At 39.9% G+C, this 25,343-nt stretch overlaps 1 protein-coding gene across 3 annotated transcripts in view; it reads left to right on the top strand.

Annotated features, from left to right (window-relative positions):
- dchs2 (dachsous cadherin-related 2) overlaps positions 1-25,343 on the top strand; it is a 149,864-nt gene that overhangs the window by 69,228 nt on the left and 55,293 nt on the right. For all 3 annotated transcript variants that reach the window (XM_062981158.1, XM_016994194.2, XM_016994081.2), the window contains exons 3-5: positions 7,906-8,137; positions 21,925-22,161; positions 24,176-25,195. In XM_062981158.1, the coding sequence (XP_062837228.1) occupies positions 7,906-8,137; positions 21,925-22,161; positions 24,176-25,195 (1,489 nt within the window). The remainder of the gene's footprint in view (positions 1-7,905; positions 8,138-21,924; positions 22,162-24,175; positions 25,196-25,343) is intronic.

Below are 25,343 nucleotides of genomic sequence, written 5' to 3'. Positions count from 1 at the left end.
TTTTAAAAAAGATAGGCAGGAAAAACAAAATGCAGATATGCTCAGTTGTAACAACATGATTACAGTTTAATGGAACTTTAATTTGCAGTATTAGTTTTGAAATTGATCAGGTATTCTTTTATCAGGCTGTGCTACAAAACCTTTTTATTTTCGGTCTAAAGATCCGTTCATTCAGTGGCAGAATCAAGTGGTGGCCAGAGCACAGAAATGGATGAAACACAAGCCAATAAAGCATCAATGTCCCCCAAATGTACTTCTTAAAAAGGCCTTACTTTACATGATTATTGTGAAGATGAAATTAGCAAAACCAGTGCAAAGGAACAGACATAGCCCTTTTCAAAATGCACAAATATAAGATTTTGGAACCACCATAACTGCCATGGGACTATCCTATGTAATGAAGAGTGTTTTTTTAAAAAAGGTATTTAGAATTTGAAAGTGCTCCTCTGATTCCCAGGATGTAGCACCATGTCAATTAAAGTGTTGTAATTCTGGAGTCCCCAGTGGCACAGCGGGTTAAACTGCTGAGCTGCTGAACTTGCTGACTGAAATGTTGAGCTCCCACTGTTAGCCCCAGCTTCTGCCAACCTAGCAGTTCAAAAACATGCAAATGTGAGTAGATTAATAGGTACTGCCCCAGTGGGAACGTAATGGTGGTCAATGCAGTCATGCCAACCACATGATCTTGGAGGTGTCTACGGACAACGGCAACTCTTCGGCTTATAAATGGAGATAAGCATCAATCCCCAGAGTCAGACACGACTAGACTTAATGTCAAGCGGAAACCTTTACCTTTATTTTAATTCTGTAGTATGGAAGATACTAGTGTTCTGGTGTGCCCCTCTCTTTCTCATACACATTTCCTGCTGTAAGAAAGTCTTTGGAAATAGCATGTTTTCAAAATCTCTTCAGCAGTTTGGCATTTGTCCTGTACAAGATTGGCAAATGGATTTTGTTCACAGGAATACTATTACACAAAAGGTTGTTTCTTTTGCACAAAATCTTATAGTTGGTGACTTATTCTTTGCAATATTTGTATGCGGGTTTATATATGGAAAGCAACATTTTCTGCACATAATTAATTTCTTGTGCATAAAATTCTGTTTCTTATTCAGAAAACACTATATCTTAGGATTTTGTGACACATAAAACAGCATTTTCTACATAGAAAATCTCCCCAGAAAATGCTGTTGTTGGTTAAAGAATCATTCCTGAACATTAATTATGTATTTATTTCGTGTCAAAAGCATTGTATAAAAAAATAAGTTTAGAACTGATAAAATAAAGGGATCACAAGCAGCTAAATAGTTTTAGACCAAAAACGGGCAACAGCGACTACATTGTCTGTAGCTTTAAACAATTCTTCCAGGAGCCCCCAATGGCACAATGGGTTAAACCCTTGTGCTGGCAGGACTGCTAACTTGAAGGTTGGGTTGCTGATCTGAAGGTTGCCGGTTCGAATCCGGGAAGAGCGTAGATGAGCTCCAACTCCCCATGCAGCGACATGAGAGAAGCCTCCCACAAGGAAGGTAAAACATCAAAACATCTGGGTGTCCCCTGGGCAGCCAGGGGTTTCTCAAGTCCCTCCTGAAATGAAAAAAAAAACCCAGTTCTTCCTCTGTGCATGAGGCAGAGCAAAGTGGGCAAGCATACAGATGCGAAGTTGTTCTGCTCCACAGTCGCACAAGGTGGAAGATTCTTCTAGGTAGTGCCATTTTGCCAGGTTGTTTTTTGATCTGCCCACTCCACTTCCGAGTCTGTTCAGAACTTTCTGAACCTTAAACCCAAGATTCTTCTTGTCAGAGTTTCTCAGTATTTGAGAAAAAACACTTTTTAATCATTTCTTTCAAATGTTGTCAAATAATCTTGATCTTTACTCATATTGGGTTCCTGTTTAGAACAAAAGAAGACAACGCTCTTCTTTTTAATGGTTGATTTTAAAGACTTCTGTGTGTATTGATAATTTAATTATATTATTGTCCAGTGAAATGCTTTTAGCTCTGTGTGTTTTAACATTTGTAAGCCACCTTGAGTTCTACACTTGGGAAAAGGTGAGATAATATTCTTATTATTATTTCAGTGAATATTAGAGCTGCTGTGTCCTGAAGAGATGATAGGACATTGCAGGTGTTTTCCCCTCCATATTATATTACTATTAAAATAGAAATAATTTCACAGTGCATTGATTTTCCAAATGCTTCAGTTTCAGTTAACAGGAAAAAAAGTTATTATTTGCCAGTTTTGAAGAATGGAATATTTCCACTTCCAAATGTGATGGTTGTAATGGAAAATGTGATACTTATAACTAGATTTACAGAAGAGAAGACCAGTGTTTGAGGGAGGGAAAATAAAGTCCACATAAATGTTAACTTCTTAAGTCAGTTTTATCAGATTTCCCCCCCATTCGAAAAGGTATTTTAGAGGCAACGCATCGCTTTCTCATTTGTTATACAAATTGGTTGCAGGTAAAGAACAGGAAAAAACCACGGGGAACTATAATCTCAACTCAGTATCATTAGTTATAGTCACAGTTTTCTAACATTAGAAGAATGAAAGATCTTTGCACTCAACTCAAAGAGGAAGGTTTTCTTATTACTCCTATTTGTACTCAGTTCTATTCCCTTCATCTTCTTTTTAATAGCTCTATGAATCAATAAAACGATTGAATAAAAATTACTTGGGCTTTAAACACAAAATGATGGATGTGGTATTTCTAAAGGAGAAAGAAAAAAATGTGCAATTGGAGTTTGAAAGAGTTTGTGATAGCTACAGTTGCAAGCAAAAGTATTCCTAATGCTGTACTTATCTACTCAGGAGTAAGCCCTGTTGTATTTAGTGGACCTTAATCCCAAGGCAGTAGGTATAGAATTGCAGACTAAATTGATATTAATATCCTGGAAAAATCTATTCTATTTCTTCCAGCATACAGAGTATTATTGTCACAATTATAAGAGCAGAAATAGCAGCTGTTGTTTCCTGTAACTAGAGATCTACCCAAATTGCTCCTGCCAAGTTAACTTTGTGCAAATACTGTTGTATGAAAACCAAAGGTTTCATATTAGCAATTATAGTAGTTTCTGTTTTTATCTATATTTATATTAGATAGACTTATTATTGCCACTTATATAGAGTTTCAGAGTGGTAACATACTTTACATAGATTTATTTAGTAACTGTTCCAGCAGCCTTTATGAGACAGTCAGGGCTTCACAATGCTTTTCTTGAGATGTCAATGCTCTTTGTCCTCAAGACAAGGCCTTTCTCTGTATAAAATGAGAAAAACGCTTTTCATTCCCAGACTGTCGACATGAACAGGGGAAAGCTCTCATGCCTGGTTGACTTATGAGGCAAACAGAAGCCTTGTATGAAACCTAATGGAACAATGTCTGTTCTACATTTCAGGAAGAAAGCATGTATATCAATGGCCCATCTTACCTGTCTGAACATGTCTCCCTCTAGGAACTACCTCGGAGATTAAAATCTTCTGGGGAGTCCCTGCTCTTGGTCCCACCTCCTTTGCAGGTGCAATTGCTGGGGACGAGAGACAGGACCTTCTTAGTGGTGACCCTTCGACTATGGAACTCCCTTCCCAGTGAAATCAGATCAGCCCCCTCCCTCCTGACCTTTAGAAAGAAACTAAGGACGTAGCTGTGGGACCAAGCCTTTGAACAGTAAATTCAGTGCAATAAGTGATACGGAATAAGTGCAATTATGACTAGAATGGCTCCTGGATTATGGTTTTGGATTGTATAGTTTTAGTCATTGTTTTTAAATGTTTAGATGTTTTAACTTTATGGTTTTTAATGTATATGTTTATTTTTATGTATGTTTACACAGTATTGGATTGTGCTGTTCTGAGTCTCCTTCAGGGTGAGTTATAAATACTATAAATAAATAAATAAATAAATAAATAAATAAATAAATACATAAAAGAAACCACAGGTTCTTTACCAGAAATATTGCTGATTTTGGCATAGGTGATTTTGTCCAATTTGACTCTGTTATTGACCATGCATCATGTCTCTTAGATGGAAGTTGCAGAAGTCTTTTCTTGTGAAAAACTATAGAACAGTGGTTCTCAACCTGGGGTTCCCAGATGTTTTTGGCCTACATCTCCCAGAAATCCCAGCCAGTTTACCATCTGTTAGGATTTCTGGGAGTTGAAGGCTAAAAACATCTGGGGACTCCAGGTTGAGAACCATTGCTATAGAACCATTGGGAAAAGTCAGTGGGAGGATGCAACTGGCAATCGGTGGAATCAGAACCAAAGGGGCAGAGTATTCTAGTACTTTCTCTCCCTGCCACTCCATCTTTACAGGCAATATTAAATTAAGATTGCATGAAATTAGTCCAAGGACCACGTAAAATTAATATGCTGCTCTTGGACCACAAAGTTACCAATCCAGCTCCATAGGTTCTCCTCCAACTTTACAAAGGAGAGAAGGGGCTTTTTATTGTCGTGAAATTTGAAGCAATAAAGTCTGCTTCATCCCTGAAGTAATTTTTATTTTTTAGTACTAAAGATAGAATGAAGGATGATGAGCTATTAAAAGAAAGGAATATAATACTCTATATAGAAATCATGGTCAATGTCGATTGATAGGAACTTAACTATCCACTTCCTTTGCTCCCTTTTGCAATTACCTTTTGATGAAGATAGGCATTTTAACTGCTTTCTTATATAATGGTAAGTTCTCTGCCATACTCCCAACTGGTTTTGAGTTTGACAGAGAACATACCATTATACAAACAAGTAGAACTTTACCACAACACTTGGCTGAAGCTGCAGTTGTCCAGTTTCCCATAAAAACACAGTTTCTGGAAAAGCTATTCAGTGGTGGCTGGTGGTTTCCCTGTTAGCTGACTGGTGAATCCACCACAAATTTTATTCCAAGTATCAAAGGACTCATCTAGTTTGCTGAATCCTAGCACACAAATGGCTTCAGCACCTTGGATAGTTCTTTTAAAGCTATCCAAGCTCCACTGCTCCTGATCGAAACTCACCAATTTGGGTTTATTGCTAAATAAATGAAATTTGTATTAGGCTTATTTTGTGTTCATGTGTGTGAGAGGTGAGCTTTGGTTTTCTTATAGAGAATTCTGATAAACTGAAAAATAAAAGAAATGGGATACCTTCTGTTACTGCCTCTGATAATATTCCTCTATTATCAGGAAGGCCTCTTTCAGTCTACTACATAAAATCATAGAAAAAGATTACATCTGATAGCAATATGAAGATATATTTATTATATTTTCATTATATTTTTGAGAATGTATTTATTTACAACATTTCTAACCCCCGGAGGGGACTCAAAGTTCTTTAGAAATAGGCAACTATTTGATGCCTTAAAAACAGTGTACAATTCAAATGTACATGAAAAGAGAATTATAAAATACATTAAAACAGTTAAAACATTTAAAATAATAAATTCACAGTTAATCACATAATCCACATGATTTGGGCCATTCCAAAAGTAATTGTGCATCATTCCGCCAGTATTCCAATATACCACTTCAAGCTTTGAATTGGTTTGCAAGACATCTTTTTTTTTCTTTCATAACGAACAGTTGCCCATATTTTGGTTAACACTATTTCAAATATATGCATTTTGAAAGAATAAATAAAAAATCAAATGTTCATATTAATTAATGTGGCTAAAATATTTTTTATTTTTATTAATACTTGCATTATATAAATTATATAAATTTTTCAAGAACGGTGAATGCACATTTCCTGTTTCATTCTTTAACACTGAACTCTTCATCTATAAATGGTTAGTGCGACTGGAAAAGATAGTTCCTTTGGGGAACTCCACAAGAGCATAAAATGTATTCTGAAGTAATATCTTTATAACCTTTAGCATTTGCTTGCCCTTTAACATTAGTATTTGCTTCGCTTCACTTTCTTTTTCCTGGTCACATACAACAGATTTTTATCCAGTGCTCAGCCCAGCAGTTACAAACTCAAATTGTTACCATTTATTTGAGTTCTCTTTATTTTCTTCTAGGCATTTTACGATGCTTCCTTATAACTACAGTATGACAGCCCCAGTGCCAGGCTGAACAGACAGTGCAGCAATATGAGCTAATGTTGCAATAATGAAAGCATTATCATTGAGAGATAATGCTGATGGATGCTTCTGCTCCCCAACAATCCCCACACAAAAGATCCAGTATAATTTTTTGGGTGATGCTACTTGATTGAACAGATTGTGTATGAAACCTGCTGGCTAAGTAATGTAGTACGGCTCCATGATTCTTGATCTGCCAAGTATATGAAGCCATTTATACTAGGTTGTGCTTTTATACTCAATCCTTTATTTCTCATTGTAGAAGTGCACATTTGAGAATGGCGAGCTTCAAATTGGTTACAGTTAGATTACAAACTATGTTTATATTCACTAGAGTAGGCCTTTCCTTCTGGGCAGTTCAAAGTGAGGATGAGTTGTTTACTCATGAGCAAGTGAATGATCACTTCTTGTCTTTGCACAGACTGCTTCCTGTGTCATGTATTGCTGCAGCTGTTGCCGCCTTCTGCTCCTTGTCTGCGTTCACACTACTTTTCTGGCTCCTTTCTCTAGCTCTGGCAGTGGCAGCACACTCTTCTCATCCAGCTTCCAGATGGCAAGATAGCCATGGTGGGCCTGAGAACTAGAGGTCATGGCAACTGTGTTCCCAAGTTAGGGTAGCAGTGGCAGATTTGGAGTAGCTATATCGGCCAGAGAATAAGTGTCACCACTGCCAGAAACAATGAAGGAACCAGAAGAAGTGGGAGACCTCATCAGTTGAGGAGAGGTTGACAGTAATGGCCACAACACAATAATAATGGCTGAGGTGGAATGGGTCCTGTGCAAAGTGTGGGTAGAGTGACCCTTCATTTGCTTACTCGTGGGTAAACTACCTGTCTCTTTTGAGCAGCCCAGAAAGGAAGTCACAGCAGAGCGTTGTCACTATCATCATTTTTCCACCCTTGTGTTCCAAAAGGCTGGAAACAGTGCTTCAATTGATAGAGATATGACTCATGTAAAAGTCTTTTGGGGTCAATATATTGTCACTTTCCCTCCAACTTATATGTATGTGTAGATGGAATATCCCTTATCTTAAATGCATGGGACCAGAAGTGCTTTGGATTTCAAATTTTGAAAAATCCATATTTGCATGTATGTGTGTGTATATGTATATATGTATATATGTATGTGTGTGTGTGTGTATACACACACACACACACACCAGAATTTCTTGGAGATGGGGCTCAAGTCTTAAAAAGAAATTTTATTTATGCTTCATAGAGACCTTATATACGTACATAGCCAGAAGGTAATTTTACACAATAAAATTTTAAATACAATTGTGCATGATTTTTTTTTTTGTATACATTGTACTATCAAATGTTTGGACAGTTTCAGATTTTGGGAATTCCTGATAAGGGATTCTCAACCTGGTACATTCATTTCCTTACAGCATATTCTTGCCAGTTTGGCTTATAATTTTGTTAGGTGTATAAGTGAACGTAACTTTGCACACTCATCACCAACCAAAACTAATATTGCAATAATAATAATAATATCTATTGCTTTTCTTTCTTTCCAAGCAGACATTCCAGATGTTCCTCACAGAAAAGATTTGTTGGAAAGAAATTGATATTTTCAGTAGCAATCTGATCCATTTACTTGGTTTATATTTTAATAGAAAATGTTGACTATGCATAGATGCTAACTGTGAAGAATTCATTCTTCATGGATATGCTAAAGTTTCATTTTTACACGGGCTACTTGTTTCACATTGCAACTCAAAGGTCCTTTGAGCCAACACACTGTCTTCCTGCCTAGCAAAGTGAAAAATGTATGTGCTGAGTTCCTTATTATAGTTGACCTTTGTCTTGGAATTTTTTTGATTTATTTCATAGGGTGGATTAAGCGCCCAAGCTTTTGTTCGCATAGAGATAGAAGACATCAATGACAATCACCCCATCTTCCATCCATCAACGTACATTGCAAGTATCAGCAGTCATACACAGCCAGGAACAGAAATCATCAACGTTGTGGCTACAGACAAGGATTCTGGGATATTTGGAGTTGTGACTTATGAACTTCTACCAGGGGATCTCTCTTCTCTCTTCACAGTGGATTCTTCCACAGGTATAATGCAAGTGCATGTGACGTAGTCTAAACTTACACACTGATTTTTACTATTATTGCAAGTCAGGGAATATAATACTTTCATGTAGACCTAAAATTGGAGTGCTAATTAGAAACTTTTGCTGCAGAGTTGCATATTACCTAACCTACTTTCTGCACAGACTACATGCAGGTAGTAGGTAATACAATCCAGCAGGCACTTCATGGGGTGAACTACTTGATTCAAGCTACTGGATGTCTTTCACGAAATCTATTAATATCTGTAGCAGGTTGGATACCACCATTCCTTCCCGCACCATGCTCCCCCCATTGGTTTCCTAAAAATATTTTTTTGATTTTTTTTCCAGTGGAAAAAAATTGAAAACATTTTTCCAATGGGGGAAAATTGAATCCTTGGGGACAAGGATTTTGTTTAGGAATTGCTTAATGTGAAGATTAGTATGTTAGAGAGTTTGCAAGATTAGCAAATAATTAGAGAACAATTGTTCTTGTGTATACGTCGAAATCTAAAATCCTCTTCTACATATAGTGGAAGCTTGTAATTTATGCAAGTCTTAAGTTCTGAAATTCATGATGTCAAAAATGAAGGCTTAGATTCAAAAGTAAATATTTTGGAAATGATTCTTGTGCTGTCATTTTCAAATATATGTTTAATATTTAAATGTGATCAGTTTTGTTCACAATTACTATACTATATGATAGTAATACACTATTGGTGATTTCAAAATTTTTGGTGCTTACTTAAATTTTAGATTTACAAAAATGCTACCAATCAGTGTCTTGAGATCACGACTGCATGAGACTGTTTCTGTCTGAACAATATACTTTATTTTGCTTATTACAATTTTGTGGCTTTTATTTTCAAGGTTGTTTTCATTACTTTTCAAATAACAAAAATTAAGATACATTTAATGATGCAGCTTAGTGTAGTTTGTAGTTTTCTTAGTAGTGTAGAGCAGGAGTTCTCAAATATTTTCAGCCCTGGAACCCTTTTTGAAGCAAAGGTTTCTCGTAGAACCCCAAGAAATGTGTATACATTATATTATATATTATATAATGCAGTATATATATATCAAGCATAAGCAAACATTCTGACGCATTGCATTTTAAAATTTTACAGATGGGCTGGGCTATTGGCAGATGGCTGGAGAGTGTTTGTGTGAACTAATTGGAAAAAAAAACCAAACAAATTCCTATGCACACTGAGATATCACACTCGTAATGCAAAAAGAAAAAAGGAAAGAAAGAACAATACAATACTTAAAATGAAGAACAATTTTAACGGATAGTATTAGTATTAGTAATAGTATTTCAGTGGAGCACACTTTAAGAACCACTGGTGTAGAATATACTCCCAGCTTTGCTTTTACAAACCCAAGGCTTTTATGTTTTTAAATGGTTAAAGTATGCCCAACAATACATTTTTGTGTTCATTGTGAATTAAGCATTGTATGTTCCTCAGCCATAAATCAAGTTTAGGGAAAATATAAGTTTGGTGTATCATAAATTCTACTTTCCCACCAATTCATATGTTTTTTTTTATCCTGGGGAAAAGGTGTGCCCATATAATGAAGTTCAATGCAGTTAATTATATGGGTCTATACAAGGCATGGGCAAACTAAGGCCCAGAGTCTGGATGCGACCCCCTGGGTGCTTACCTCAGGTCTTCCTCATTTTCCTTGTTGCTCTTGGCTGCATCCTTATGCCAAAAAGATGGGGGAGGCAGGCACGCAGCAGCTGAGAGCCCTCTGGAGCAATCTCAGCCACTGCGTGTCTCACCCTCCTCCTGGCATAAGGCTGGTGCGAGTGGCCCCATCCTTATGCCAGGAGGACAGCTCAAGGAAGGCGCATGGTGGCTGAGAGCCCTCCAGAGTACTCTCAGCTGCCACCTGTCTTGCCTTCCTTCTGGCATAATGCCAAGAGGACAGCCCAAGGATCAGGGGAGGAGGATCAGGGCAGTAACCGTTTGTCTCACCTTCCTCACAGCATAAGGATGTGGCAAGCAGGTTTGTCCTTATGCTGGGAGGACAACCTGAGGATCATCCAGGGCCTGCCCTGTTCCCTCACAGGCCTTACCCCTCACAGGCCTGGCCTGCCCAGCCCAGCACGAAAACAGCCCTCCTCTCTCCTGGCCCAGCCCGGCCCGGCCCTCCTCGCTGGGTCCACGATTTGGCCCCAAGGCAAAAAAGTTTGCCCATGCCTGGTCTACACTGACCATATAATGCATTATATGGCAGTGTAGATCCAGCCTAAATTTGGGGACATCCTATTGTCAGTATTCTCACTGACGGTAGAGATGATAGATTCTCCTCTTACTGATCTTGCCCTCTATTTTGAAAAGAATGACTTCTTTTAAAGATTTCTGTACAACAGTAATAATTGTACTACATAAATCAATGCTTGAACTGTTAAACATAGTTGAAACTAAACTATTCTTTAACCAGAACTATATACCATTGTGTTCAGTGTGGCCTATTCTTGCAATAAGGTGTTCCAGGTTCCACACAATTCTTTCGTTTTGTTCTGTTGACTAAGATGGCTACTACCTCTCTAGAAATTGATTCCTTAGCTGAAGGAAACAAGTTTTACATCTGCTCTTTCTCCTTCCGTGGCTTTATGTGACATATAAACCGAACTTGTTTGGCTGCTGGATTTTGTGAGGAGACTGTCAGTCTGCTGAAACTGTACTACGTGGTAAAAATGATCTTGCGAAAGTACACACAGAATATGAAGAGTGCAGCCATTAATATGACAAATATAGTTTGAAGGACTTTAGCTTTGAAGCTAGCAGTCTCTAAAGTAGTTAATTTATCTGGAAATGTTTGAATGTGGGTCATGACCGCCTACATGTAACAGGAAATTCCTCATATGAGGACACAATTAGTCTTGAACTTCACCAGTCATTTAAATTGGGGTCGTTTGAGAATGGGCTTTGGTGACTTGAGTTGTAAAGCATTCTGGATTTTAGGTAAAAATAACAGGCTGTTATATCATTGAATCATTTAGCAAAGTCAGATAGTAAATGCAGAAGTTCTATTATGGTAGCAGTTTGGGAAAATGGCAGCAATAAAATATCATTAATAAAGCAATCGTGAGTAGATGCGTCTACTCAGAAGTAAGTTTCATAGATTTCAGTGTGGTTTTCTCCCACATAACCATTTATATGGTTGCAGCATGTCATATGTTCCTATGAATGGGGGAAAAAAATCTGATATTTCATTGTGAATGTTAGTCATTCTATTTTTATTACAGGAAAAATTAATCTTATTTAATTTCAAAACTACACGTGGCATCTTTATGTAGTATGTAATAAAATCAGTGCACACATGAAAGAGTTGATGTGAGTAAAGACAGATTGCTAGATTGGAATAATTTATTTTGGAACATTCTGAAACCACATCCTTTCAAAGAGAAAGAAACCCTTTTGTTTTTCTCTCTCATCCAATCTGCATAAGTAATTGATAGCACATTGAGACCATTGAATGTAAATGGGACTAGGTTAATCTGTATGGCTTTAACCTTTTGAGAACTAGGACACACTTGGTAAAGGAAATCCTATCGGTGGTCTGAGCCTAGCCACTAATGGATACATGTTTCCATTAAAAAGCACCACAAACGTTAACGTAAGTAAGATTGAATGGAACAATTTCAAGGTATGAAGAAAAAGACTGGAAACAATTAGGGTTTAAAATTGCTCCATTGGGAATTTGCAATAGAGGTTCCTGGACCAAATCCAGAGCACTCTTCCTGTGAGACTAATGGCTTTATCTCATGATGCAGGCAAACTGGTATTGCAACTGGTGACAGTCCCTAATCTCCCAATGCTATATGCATTCTGCTGCTGGTCTGTCTCCTCCCTGTGATTCTTCTGTCCTTAGCTATGAACAGTTAAAACCCATCAATAGCTCTCAACCGTACAATGTTCCCAGGGCCATAGCCAGAAAAAAATTTGGAGGGGGGGGGGTTTGAAACTTTATTTTAGCGACTCATGAAGAGTAGTTCCATAATGCAACATAATTTAGCAGTCAGGCTCCACCGATAAACTTCCAGTGGACACTCAAGACAGATAAACTTCAGTGGACACTCATGGGGATTTGGTTAATCCATTAAAATTCATGAGTAAAACAGGGTTTTTTTTTACTTTGCGGTTCGATTTTCGCGTCCTCACTGTTTCGCGTTTTTTCAATAAACACGAAAATAATAGTATAAATCATAAAATAATATTATAAATCCCTCTTTCTACTTCCTTCCTAATGAGAAGCTGAAGGAAGGAAGGAAGGAAGGAAGGAAGGAAGGAAGGAAGGAAGGAAGGAAGGAAGGAAGGAAAGGGGGAGGCGGAAAGGAGAGAAAAAGAGGCTGAAGCAGGCATGCACGTGCTTGAGAGATGAGGAGGGGACAGAGACGCTATTTGCTAGTGAGATTGTAAACAACACAAATATAGCATTCTTACTTCACGGATTTTTACTTTTCACGGGTGGTCCTGGAGCTTAACTCCTGCGATAAGTGAGGGAACACTGTATTTGCTTTTTAAAGGTTATAAATGTTGTAAACAAACTAAAACAAACAAGGAACAGAAATTGTGCAAGAAATCTGAGTTATAAGGGTATGAATAATTACAATTGCAGGACCACAAATTGGTGTAATTGCATTAATGCATTTGGTGGTCCTTATGTAGACTTGCATTAATGAGCATAGGTGTGATATCGAAGTTGCTTAATCTGGCATATATTCATTATCAATGTTAATGCACTTTTTGTGAAATAGTAGGCTCATGTGATAAAGTCCTTAGTAGGGGACTGCATTGATCTTGCCCAAACCTACCCAACAGTAGAGTTCCTTTGAGGTTGAGGAACTTATTCTAAATAGCCAACAGCTTACCTCCCTGACTGCTGGAATCACAGCTCAAAACTAGTTACCAGATAAGTGCTGTTGAACATCTCTGGTTTTCTTCAAACTTAGGGTCCCTCAGAAGTGATACTGGAGAGGATAGCCATATTTTTTTTATTTAGAGATGGATCAGATCAGGGCAGATGGGCCTTTGCAGTTCTGACGCTAAGTTTGCACCCTCTCTGTACTTTTGTAATTTGTTCCATATCTTATTTACAGTAACTGTGCATAGTAATATAGATTGCAGATGCTAAATGATAACAAGTTAGGGCAAATGTATTTAATTTCTACAGTGTGTGTGTGTCCAGTTGACTGGAGGCTGTGTTGTTGAAGGCTTTCATGGCCAGAATCACTGGGTTGCTGTGAGTTTTCCAGGCTGTGGAGAAGTCACAACAACTCAGTGACTGGGGGCTATTTCACTATACTGGAACTGCATCTTGTTATATAGCTCCAGTTTTCTTAAACTTTTTCTAGTTTTGGCTGTTATTGTTTGCTATGCTAGAATGTTGAATTGCCACATAACCTTGTTTGCCTGTGTGTGTTTTGTAACCAAATCGTAGAATACTACATAATACCCCAACTTAAAATTATCACCCTGGCCTTCAATACCAAAATTATCACCCTGGCCTTCAGTCTGAAGTCAAGCAACATGAAAGGCACTACAGACTAATTCAACCAGAGAAGTCAGACATAGTAGGGCATTTGATGAACCTACCTGGACTCAGCATATTATGTGAGAAACCACAAACAGCTATAGTTCCCACTGAGCAGAAGACATGAGTGGCCCTCCCTCCACTGACATGCCAGTTACAGTGAGTGCCATGAGCATGTAGCCCAAACCCTGCCAGTGTCCTCCACAAACACCATTCTGTCCCCCACCCAAGTGAAAGCAGGGACAATTTCATTCTAGATGTTCTGTTTTTCCTCCACAATGGTCATCCCAGGGTTCCTTAATTTGCTCTACCTTAACCCTTTCCTATGGCACACAGTAACAGAGGAATTGATCAGCAACTGAACAAGAGATTTGGGGAGAATTCACCATGATTTACAAGAGTTGAACTTGACCTACATCCAGAGAGCACTGTTAATCCAACCAATGATGGATCTGGACCAAACTTGCCACGGATAATGGGACTTGCAGTACCATCACTGATTCTGTGACCCCCACCAACAATGAACTGGGACCAAAGTGGGCAGAGAGAAGCCCCATGACCAATTGAACATACTGCAGGGGTTGGTGGGAATGGACCTTGATTATCGTAGCTATAGTTTACCTACATCCAGAGAAACTGTGGCCCCCACCAATGGACTGGGGCCAAACTGGGCATAGAGAAGTCCATGACCAACTGAACATACTGCAAGGGTTTTGGGGAATATACCTTGATTTTGGGAGTTGGAGTTTATCTGCATCCAGAAAGCACTGAACCCAGCTGACGTCAGATCTGGACCAAACTTGGCACACAGAGCCAACATGGCCAACTGTAAATAGTGGCACAGTTTGGGGATGATTGTCCTTGGAATCTGGAAGTTGTAATTCACCCTTATCCAGACAGCACTGAACCCAGCCAATGATGGATCTGGACCAAACTTCAGTGAGATTACCTAACATCCCAAAACAAACAATGCCTTCTTTTAATAACCCGGGCACTGCCAGGTCTCCAAGCTAGTAGCTTAAATAATAATAATAATAATAATAATAATAATAATAATAATAATAATACATCACACAGTCCTAACACTTGTGAAGTGTTCAACTTTTTATTTTGTAATACGAAATCCAGTATATATATCTTGTTTGCTGTGTCATACTATGTCTTTGTGTCAATAATAATAATAATAACAACAACAACTTTATTTTTATAACCCACCTCCATCTCCCCAAAGGGACTTGGAGCAGCTCACATGAGGACCAAGCCCAGAGGTCAAAACCAATAAAATTTAAAACAACAGTATAGCTAAAACAGTTGAAAAATAAGATAAAACATCATAAAATACATCAGTGGGTATTGAACTGAAAGGTGGGGCTATTAAAAATTACAAGGGGCAAGCATGTGCAAACCGCAGGACAGTAAAATCAGGAGTGGGAGTAAAGTGCTGGAGATCAGGGCATAACAATTAAGACTGGGCAGTAAAATTACAAACTGATCTATTGTTCAAAAGCACATTAAAATGGAAATGATGTGGTAGTTGGCAGCAAATACATGGGACTTGCTTCATCTTACTGGCAGGCAAAAGGGTGCTCTCTCTGCTCATTTTTCCAAGGGATTGTAGTATTTTTACCTAACTCCTGGCTTATACTTAACTCCTGACAACTTGGGCAGGTTGTAGAGGAGAAACATGCACATTCTGAATAGGTCACTGGAAATGAGTATTGACCTGCCTCAATGTTAAGTTGGTTCAGCTGCCAGATCTGAAGGTGAGTTTGGGTGATGAACTGCACATACCTTTTTAGCCATCTGGCTGCTGTCTGAGTTGGCTGTCGCTTTATATTAGTGGGAAGCCATCTGGATGTTGTGTTTCCAGATAGGTAATTTATATTTCTCCTTTTTACTCCCCTCTTTTCCATTTCTTGTCATAGTTTTGTTCTACTATCAGCATTTGCTAATTAGAATAGGCTAGAAATTAATGCCTTTTATTGAGTTCGGTGGAAAGTCGCGTAGCTAATTTGAATAAACTGACCTAACTGTTCCTTCTCACACACAACACACACACATAATTTTGACCACCAGCAAATGCATACTCAGATCATCATTTAACTATCCATAGTAAAGAACTGGATGTAGAAATGTTGAATATTTATCCAGAGAGCAGATTAAGAGCTGTAGAAACATGGTTGAATGTTGTGGGCTGTACAGTTGGTTTGGGGGCTAAATCCCATATGCTTAGAATATACTAGTGGATGGGGGTTGGTGGGAGAGCAGATACTGTTGATTTTGATGTTTGCAGAAAGTTGCTATCAGACTCAGTGTAGTGCTTCTGGTATGCTATTGACTATTTCTTCCTGGACTAGGAAGCAGTGATGAATGGAAGATACCTTCTGATTTTGGGAGGTCAGATAAAGATGGATCATGGCCTTGCCAAAAGCCGGGACATGAAACGGAACAAGCTAAGTCCCAAATGCACATGACTAATTGTTACTCTTCAGATGCTGTCCTTCCTGATGACGTGGAGGGGATTCTTGGGTCTGTGAGGGCGACCACCTGCGCTCTGGATCCTTGTCCTTCTTGGCTGGTGAAGCTAGCCAAAGATGGGTTGTTGGATTGGTTTGTGGCTATTATAAATGCCTCCCTGGTTCAGGGGTCAGTTCCATCCTGCTTTAAGCAGGCGGTAGTAAAACCATTATTAAAAAAGACCTCGTTAGACCCATCTGTATGTAACAACTACAGGCCAATTTCCAACCTCCCATTTTTGGGCAAGGTTCTGGAGCGGGTGGTTGCTACGCAGCTCCAGGAGTTCCTCGATGACACTGATTTTCTGGACCGCTCGCAGTCTGGCTTCAGGCCTGGACACAGCACCGAGACGGCTTTGGTCGCCTTGGTGGATGACCTCCGCAGGGAGCTGGACAGGGGGAGTGTGACCCTGCTGGTTCTCTTGGACATCTCAGCGGCTTTCGATACCATCGACCATGGTATCCTTCTGGGGAGGCTCGCCGGGATGGGACTCGGTGGCACAGTTCTGCTGTGGCTTCGGTCCTTCCTGGAGGGCCGTTCCCAGATGGTGAAGCTGGGGGAAACCTGCTCGGACCCCTGGCCATTGACCTGTGGGGTCCCGCAAGGGTCTATTCTATCCCCCATGCTATTTAACATCTACATGAAACCGCTGGGAGAGGTCATCCGGAGTTTTGGAGGGTGTTGCCATCTCTACGCAGATGACACACAAATCCACTACTCGTTCCCATCTAACTCCAAGGAAGCCCCCCAGATGCTGAACCAGTGCCTGGCCGCTGTGGCGGACTGGATGAGGAGGAACAAGCTGAGGATCAATCCTGATAAGACAGAGGCCCTCCTGGTCAGTCGCTCGTCGGATCGGGGTATTGGGTGGCAACCTGTGCTGGACGGGGTTGCACTCCCCCTGAAGTCACAGGTCCGCAGTTTGGGGGTCCTCCTGGATTCAGCGTTGACGCTTGAGGCTCAGGTGTCGGCGGTGGCCGGGAGGGCTTTTGCACAACTCAAACTTGTGCGCCAACTGCGACCATACCTCGTGAAGTCTGACTTGACCACGGTGGTGCATGCCTTAGTTACCTCTAGACTGGACTACTGTAATGCGCTCTACGTGGGGCTTCCCTTGAAGACGGCTCGGAAATTACAACTGGTCCAACGCTCGGCTGCCAGATTAATAACCGGGGCGAATTACAGGGAGAGATCTACTCCCCTGTTTAAGGAGCTCCACTGGCTACCGTTCATTTTCCGATCCCAATTCAAGGTGCAGACCATCATATATAAAGCCCTAAACGGTTTGGGACCCACCTACCTTCGTGACCGTATCCCCTACCATAAACCTGCTCGATCTCTGCGATCGTCAGGGGAGGCCCTCCTGTCGCCACTGCCTTTATCCCAGACCCGCCTTGTAGGAACAAGGGAGAGGGCCTTTTCTGCTGTGCCCCCCCGTTTGTGGAACTCATTGCCCATTGAAATCAGGCAAGCCTCCACTCTTTCAGACTTTAGGAAAGATCTAAAAACATGGCTCTTCCGATGTGCTTTCGGAGAGTAACTGTTACACGCTTTTTTGTTACGCCCCCCATTATTTATCCTCTAGACTGTCTGCTATCTTTTCCCTAGTTCCCTGTGGTTTTATTCTTATCCTTTTCTCACCCCGAGTTTTAACTGAGTATTCATGCGGTCCGCCCTGTTATATTGCTTTTTGGATTTTGTGTTGTACTGTATATGATCCTTTATTGTATTGTTGTAATTGTATTATGATATGTTGTTTTTATATTTTGTTATATTGTATTTTTCCCGAGCATGGCCCCATGTAAGCCGCCCCGAGTCCCCATTGGGGAGATGGTGGCGGGGTATAAATAAAGTATTATTATTATTATTATTATTATTATTATTATTATTATTATGCTGTTGGATTACAGTTTCCATTGTACTAAATCATTGGTCATGATGTTTGTGCAAGGGTGGGTACTGGTGTTCTCCACTCTTGCCCTTCCTCTTGTGCAGTGGTTCTCAACCTGTGGGTCCCCAGATGTTTTGGCCTTCAGCTCCCAGAAATTCTAATAGCTGGTAAACTGTCTGGGATTTCTGGGAGTTGTAGGCCAAAACACCTGGGGACCCACAAGTTGAGAACCACTGCTCTTGCAGCTTGAGAAACCCTTATAAATGATAGAAACTCATCATTTGTGAAATAAGTTCCATGACCTTCATTATTCTGATTGCAAGTATTACTGTAGATGTTGTCCTTTGGCTGACATCTGACTGTGTGGGTTGTGACTTCTCCATTTGCTCAAAGGTTAACCTAACAGTAATTAACTGGGTGAAGCAACCAGCATTTTACTTACCTGGAGATAAGCTGATTTATAAGCAGGTAAATGCATGTCCATCTATAACAAAGGCTAGAAGCAATTCATTATGTATAAAATACAAAATTCATTGTAATCTGTCCTACAACATAAAAATAAAGGCCTAAATAACTTAAAGGCATCAGGTCCCATCTGATCCTGGAATCTAAGCAGAGTCTGCCCTCTGGGGGAACTTCAGTGGGGGACCATCAGTTGATATCAGGTGCTGTAGGCTATTTTTCAGAAGAAGGAAATGGCAAACCATCAAGCTAGTGAGGTTCAGATTTTATGTTAGATTGGTCCATTTAGTTTCTATTACTGATAATAGGGTCCGGGCAGGAATGATTCTCCAGTGTGCAATAATACAGCTCTTGCAAATGATAAGTCAGGATCAGAGGCGGTTCAACCACCAGGCCAACTAGGCAGTTGCCTGTGGCGCCATCTTGTGGGGGGCGCCATCGAGGCAACTCCTGTCTCCTGCAGCCTGCCTCCGCAAGGTATTGAACTGCTTTTTCTGTTGATTTGTTGTAAAACATGATGTTTTAGTGCTTAATTTGTAAAATCTTAATGTAATTTGATGTTTAATAGGCTTTTCCTTAATCCCTCCTTATTATCCAACATTTTCGCTTATCCAACGCTTTTATTTTTCAGTGATTGGTTTGGGGGGGAAGCGCCTAAATTCTGTTCGCCTACACTTGAAAAATTCCTAGGGCCGGCTCTGGTCAGGATTCTTTGGAGCATTGGCACTTTGAACAAAAACCTTGCTTGAGGAAAATGGCACAATACATTGTTTTTTTTTTCCTGAAGCTGCATCTGCTGACCATAATGCATTTTTGGTAAAATCTCTGTTGAATTGCTGCATGTTATTTTTGTTTTTGTCTTCATGCTGGGTATACACATAGATCTTTTGTCTTTTTTATTCTAAACAATCTTTTAAATTAACTTTTAAAAGGCTTAAGAGGCCCTTTGTTTTTGTAAAAGTCAAATGAAAAAATAAGTGAAGATCTTTTTATGTGTAAGCAGCTTTCTGTCTTCTATTTTCCTTCTTATCAATTTATCCCACATTACTAATTTAGCAGATGAAACAACTGTGCTGGAGTCAGATTTTTTAAATTTTCCCTTCATCCAAGTTGATTTTGATTTTCACAAAATACATAAAGGAGACTGAATACGCACTCAGGAATCTGTCCTATCTCTTATGAGCCGCGGTGGTGCAGTGGGTTAAACCCTTGTGCTGGCTGGACTGCTGACCTGAAGGTTGGGTTGCTGACCTGAAGGTTGCCGGTTTGAATCCTTGAGAAGGCGTGAGCTCCCATCTGTCAGCTTTAGCTTGTGGGGACATGAGAAAAGCCGCCCAGCATCAAAACATCCCCTGGGCAATATCTTTGTAGACGGCCAATTCTCACAAAAGCGTGTCACTTCTGATACGATAAAAAACCCTCTCTTTTATTTATTTAGTGTGTGGTTCTTTTTTGAATTTCCTTGCCTTTTGTTGAAAAACCTCTGTCGAAAAGTTAAACCTTGCATTTGAACCAAAACACACATCAGTATTTTGTTTATGTTAGACCACATACCCATTATTTACACTCAGAGAGAGGAGTGGACTATGGTATCTTCTGAAGTAGATGAGAATTAAAGATAGTGAGTAGTAATTTGCATGGAAGGAATTCTCCACTCACTATGCCTTCCCAGGAAATTTTGCTAACTATGGCAGACATAATGAGTCACTCATTTTATGTCCAAATGATGATAAGATTGCTGGTTGATTCTTTATTTAATGTTGTAGAGGCACAAGATCCTCAATTTTGCCTAAGGGTAGCAGGCATATGTTTCAACAAAACTCTCTCTGCTTCACATCCTTCTATATTTGCTACTCAAGGCAGATGCCTCATTCTACCTAATCATAGGACTGGCCCTGCTACTCACTCTCTTGCACAAGAAAAGGGGGAGAGGTTTTTTTTCCATGTCAGGCATAACCTGAGAAACTGCAAGTCTCTTCTGGTGTGAGAGAATTGGCCATCTGCAAGGACATTGCCCAGGGGACGCCCGGATGTTTTGAATTTTTACGGTCCTTGTGGGAGGCTTCTGTTATGTCCCCACATGGAGCTGGAGTTGACAGAGGGAGCTCATCCTCACTCTCCCCAGGTTGTATTCGAACTGGCAACCATCAGGTCAGCAACCCAATATTCAAGTTGTCAGTCCTGCCAGCCCAAGGGTTTAACCCACTGTGCCCCTGGGGGCTCCTAGGGGGAGAGGTGATGTTTGCTTACATGTCCTTTTGCACATGGAGGAGCCTAACAGGTGGAGAACCTATATATTTGAGTGCTTTGTGACCTCTTGACAGAATAGCTCTAGCAGCTCTTTTCCTTCCCTCCTCTCCCATATTGTTGGAATAAACCCAATTATCTTCTAATATAGAAAAACTATATTAATTTGATCTGAATTAAATTGGAAGAGGGGGGTCCATTTGGCTTGAAAGTGTACCTCCTGGAGTCAAGCATGAGTGAACCATTATCATTTTTTAAAAGTGAGATAGATACTGAATATCCTGAAACTGTTAAGAAGCAATTAATGTGCTTGTGATGTTTTCCAGAGTATTCGCTTTTTTTTCCTTTTTTTTTTTTTTTTTTTACAGGGGGAGTTTCAGCCTTTGCTGAAGCTGATTCTTTTTGGGATCTGTATGATACTCCCCTGACATTGGTCTGCAGTGAAGTTAATAGTTCTGTGTGTCAAAATGGAAGCAAACTCTGCAAGTTATTTCATAATTGAATGTAACTAAATAACATCAGCATTTCCTAAAGCTAATTTGTTCCTGAATGGTCTGGCAGTATAGATTTTTTGGCATTTATTGAACAAAATACTTCCAAGGAGAGAATGTATGGAATGAGATCCATTCATGTGATTCCATGGATGCAGTAAGTGTTGGGATTTGGAAAAAAAAAACTCCTTTCAAAGCTGAACTCATTCTTGGAGTTGCTATAAAGGGCCTTGGGGAAAAGTCATCACTCCTTTTAATGGGAAGTGAAAATAACTGTATATCTGCCTTATGAGGCAAATAAACTAAAGAGGCCAGGAGTGAATCTAGTTGTGTTCAGTAGTGCTCATTTCTGGGACATGAATAGGTTGGCACACCATAAGTTTTTTTTTTAAAAAAAAGTCTGCAAGTAATTAAAAAAATTCCATTGATTTGTGGATGTGTTATAAATCTACTCAGATAGCTAGATAGACTGGTTACAGTTTCTCTTTATCCCTTTAGTTTCTGCTCTCACAACAGCTCACTGAACTTTGAAGAGTAATAATAAAACACACCAGTTCAGAACCTGACATTGACACACGCTGGCCTACATTTGAAAATGTCTCTTCAAAAAATCTCTACCTTTTCCCCCCCTCTTTGCAGGAATTGTTTATCTGCTATCATCTCTCACTAATGTGGAACATTCCAGTGTACAGCTGGCTGTTTCTGCCCGGGATGGCGGTGGTCTTTGGTCTGTTCAGAATGCAGTCGTGACACTAAAGATCCTCCAGAGTACGGTGGCGCCCACTGTCTTTGAGAGATCACGTTACACCTTTTCCATCCCTGAAGATGCCCCTGAAGGAACTGCTGTTGGGACGGTGAAAGCCAGGGAGCCTTTGAGTAAGTGACTTTGGAATCTATTCAGGCAGATTCCAACACAGTCTTGATTTGTTGCAGGCTCTGCACATCTGCAGCCAATACTATTTTAAGTGTCATTTCATTCTTTCAATACACAAAACATACTGAAACACAAAAAACTTTGGATCCATCTAGGAAATATAAGTGGAATGAAGTTAGAGTGTTTTATTAAAGTACATGTCTATGGAGTGTTTGTGGGGAGATAGCATTAAAAGTCATATACAGAGATATTATCAGGTTGTTTTTTAAAAAAATAGAAATTATATTATATTAGCCAAACTTTAAAAGATATATTGGACACTAGAGTTGTGTGCGGAATTTGTCTCTCCAGTTTTCTTCATTTCTTTCAGTACTTTGGGAGCACGTAATGGGAATCCCCCTCCAGGTACGAAAATCTGCTTATCACAAAAGCAAGTGGCAGCCTATCCCGGCTCCTTGTCTGCTTTTTGTGAGCAGAGGATCCTCCTTGTCTTGAAAAGTGCATGTGGTGTGCAGGCCCAGAAAGTGTGCAGGCCTGCCAGTGCCTGCAGCCGAGCGCCTCCTCTTACTCTAGGGAAGGCACTGAGCTGCAGGAACTGGTAGGCACACATGCTTTCTGGACCTGCATGCTACACACACACACTCCTTTCCAAAGAGAGTGCATGTGTGGCATGCAGGCCCAGAAATCGTGTGCACCTGCCACTGTCTGAAACCGAGTGCCTCCTGTAGAGTAGAAAGAAACAGCAGGTAAAAAGAAGCCTCCTAAAAGTGTTTGGGAAGGGGAGCCTGGAAAGCCCCCCCCCCCATAATGGGCCATTAGAAAACGGATCTTTTGGTACTGCAGAAAATACATATCTGCCTTCCTGATTTTGCGAGGCTCCCCAAAAATGGATCGGGGCCCCCATTGAAAGCCAGGACACAAAACGGGTCAAGATTTACCCCAAAAGCACAACCCTGTTAGACACAATTAATTTGCACCACAAGTACACATAAAGCCTGTAAGAGATTCAGTAGAGCCCTGTTTCTTTTTATCTGACCCATCTCTTCACAAAGAGTTGAAGAGTAAATAATGAATGATATCAGATGAAATGGAAAATCTCTGCACACCTCCCAGATCCTATAAATCCACCCATTACTTTATATCTTGCTTTTTCCCCAGCCTGAGGCTAAAGACAGTTACAAAAAGTCATAAAAGATATATAGTTAAAGCATATGAAAATTAAGATTAAAATAGTAGTAAAGAACAACAGGATTGAAACCATTTACAGTCCTACTTGAAAACACAAATTAAAAACAGCACAGCACCATGAAACCCCCTCTGTTAAAATCAATTTCAAAAGGTTTTGACTGCCTCCTAAAGGACCACAAAGGAGGAACCATTCTAAATTGCCTAGGGATGGCGTTTCAAAGTGTGGGAGCAGACCACAGAGAAGGCCTTCTCCCACACTCTCACCAAGTGGACTTGTAAAACTGGGAGGACAAAGATAAATTGCCTCTCCTGCAGGTCTTAAAGCTCAGGCTGGCTTATATAGTAAGATATGGTCCTTCGAATAAGCCATAGAGCAGGGGTTCTCAACCTGTGGGTCCCCAGATGTTTTGGCCTTCAATTCTCTGAAATTCTAATAGTTAGTAAACTAGCTGGGATTTCTGGGAGTTGTAGCCCAAAATACCTGGGGACCCACAGGTTGAGAACCACTGCCATAGAGGGGTCATATCAAGGTATTAGATGTGGTATATTTTAAATGGAAGAAATGATATTGATTTCATCATAAAGTTTAATCAGACCTATGAGGTGAAAATGCATGTCTCATAAATAGAGCAGTGTGTCTTTATGTTAAGTCTGTGTAGTATCATTTTTCTGCTTTGGTGTAGAATCTATAGAAGAAAAAGACAGACATTTTGAAAGAGGCTTTACATTATCAAGTCACTAAATACTGTTCTGATACATATTTCTCAAACATTCTCCATCTTTTGGTTATCTTCTGTTTGATACTGATTTGTTTTATCCTTTTTACAGATTTCTTGGAAGTGATTTCTTACAGAATTTCCTCCGGTGATCCCTATGGAAGGTTCTCCATTGACTCACAGTATGGAATCATCCGCACTAAGAAAAAGCTTGACCATGAAACCCACGATCATACAGTTCTTACGGTGCAGTCACAGCTGGGAAGCTCACCAGTTTACAGCACTACCCAGGTCAATGTAACTGTGATTGATGTCAATGACAACCCTCCAGTATTTGGGATGGAGCACGATCAGATAAATATATCACGAAACACAGTACCAGGCACAGCTCTTTATATAGCTCACGCAGAAGACAAAGACAGTGGACTAAATGGAGCAATCCACTACGCTGTTGTAAGCAATACGTCCAGTGTGTTTACCATTGATCCAGTGTTCGGCGTGCTTTATCTTGCTAAAGCTCTGGCTGCAGACTTGCAGCTTGAAGACACAGAGGCACACATTAAAGCAGAGGATCATGGAAGTCCTCCCCTGAGTTCTCTGTTGATCCTAAGAGTGTTCATTGATGAACAAAAGGGATGTCCTGCATTCAGTTTTGAAAATTTGGTGTATCAGGTGGACGTTAATGAATCATCTTCAATTGGGACTAGAATTCTGCAGATACAGGCCCGGAAGCTAGATCATCAGCATTTCCTTGGGGATGTTGTTTATTCCCTGGAGCACAGCATAGATTCTGTGTCATTTAGAATTGATCCTGAAACAGGTGTGATTTACCTAAGGCATCCTTTAGACTATGAAAACATGCAGACACATAATTTCAAAGCCTTTGTTAATCACCCACTTGATAAGTCAGGACAGAATTCAAGTACTTCAATAATAATCAGTGTTGTTGACGAAAATGACAACTCTCCTGTGTTCATGCATGGTGACTATTTCTTTGAAATTGAGGAAAGTTCATTGCCCCAAGGTGTTGTTGGTACAATTTCAGCGGTGGACAAGGACTCTGGAAGAAATGGACAGCTCTCCTATTTCCTTTTATCAGATGGAAAATATTTTAAAATCAATTCCAATACAGGTAATACATTTTACTGAGAGTCCTTGTGGAATGTTTAGCCTTCAGCTATCTAGAGCAATTGAAATATGCAATGACCCTGATGTCTGTGTGTGAGAAAGAGAGATAGAGATTGAGACAAATGGAGACTGAATATTAATGTAATGTCTGT

Source organism: Anolis carolinensis, chromosome 5 (genome assembly GCF_035594765.1).
Source record: "Anolis carolinensis isolate JA03-04 chromosome 5, rAnoCar3.1.pri, whole genome shotgun sequence".
Taxonomy (NCBI): Eukaryota; Metazoa; Chordata; class Lepidosauria; order Squamata; family Dactyloidae; genus Anolis; species Anolis carolinensis.
This window is presented reverse-complemented; position numbering and strand designations above follow the sequence as displayed.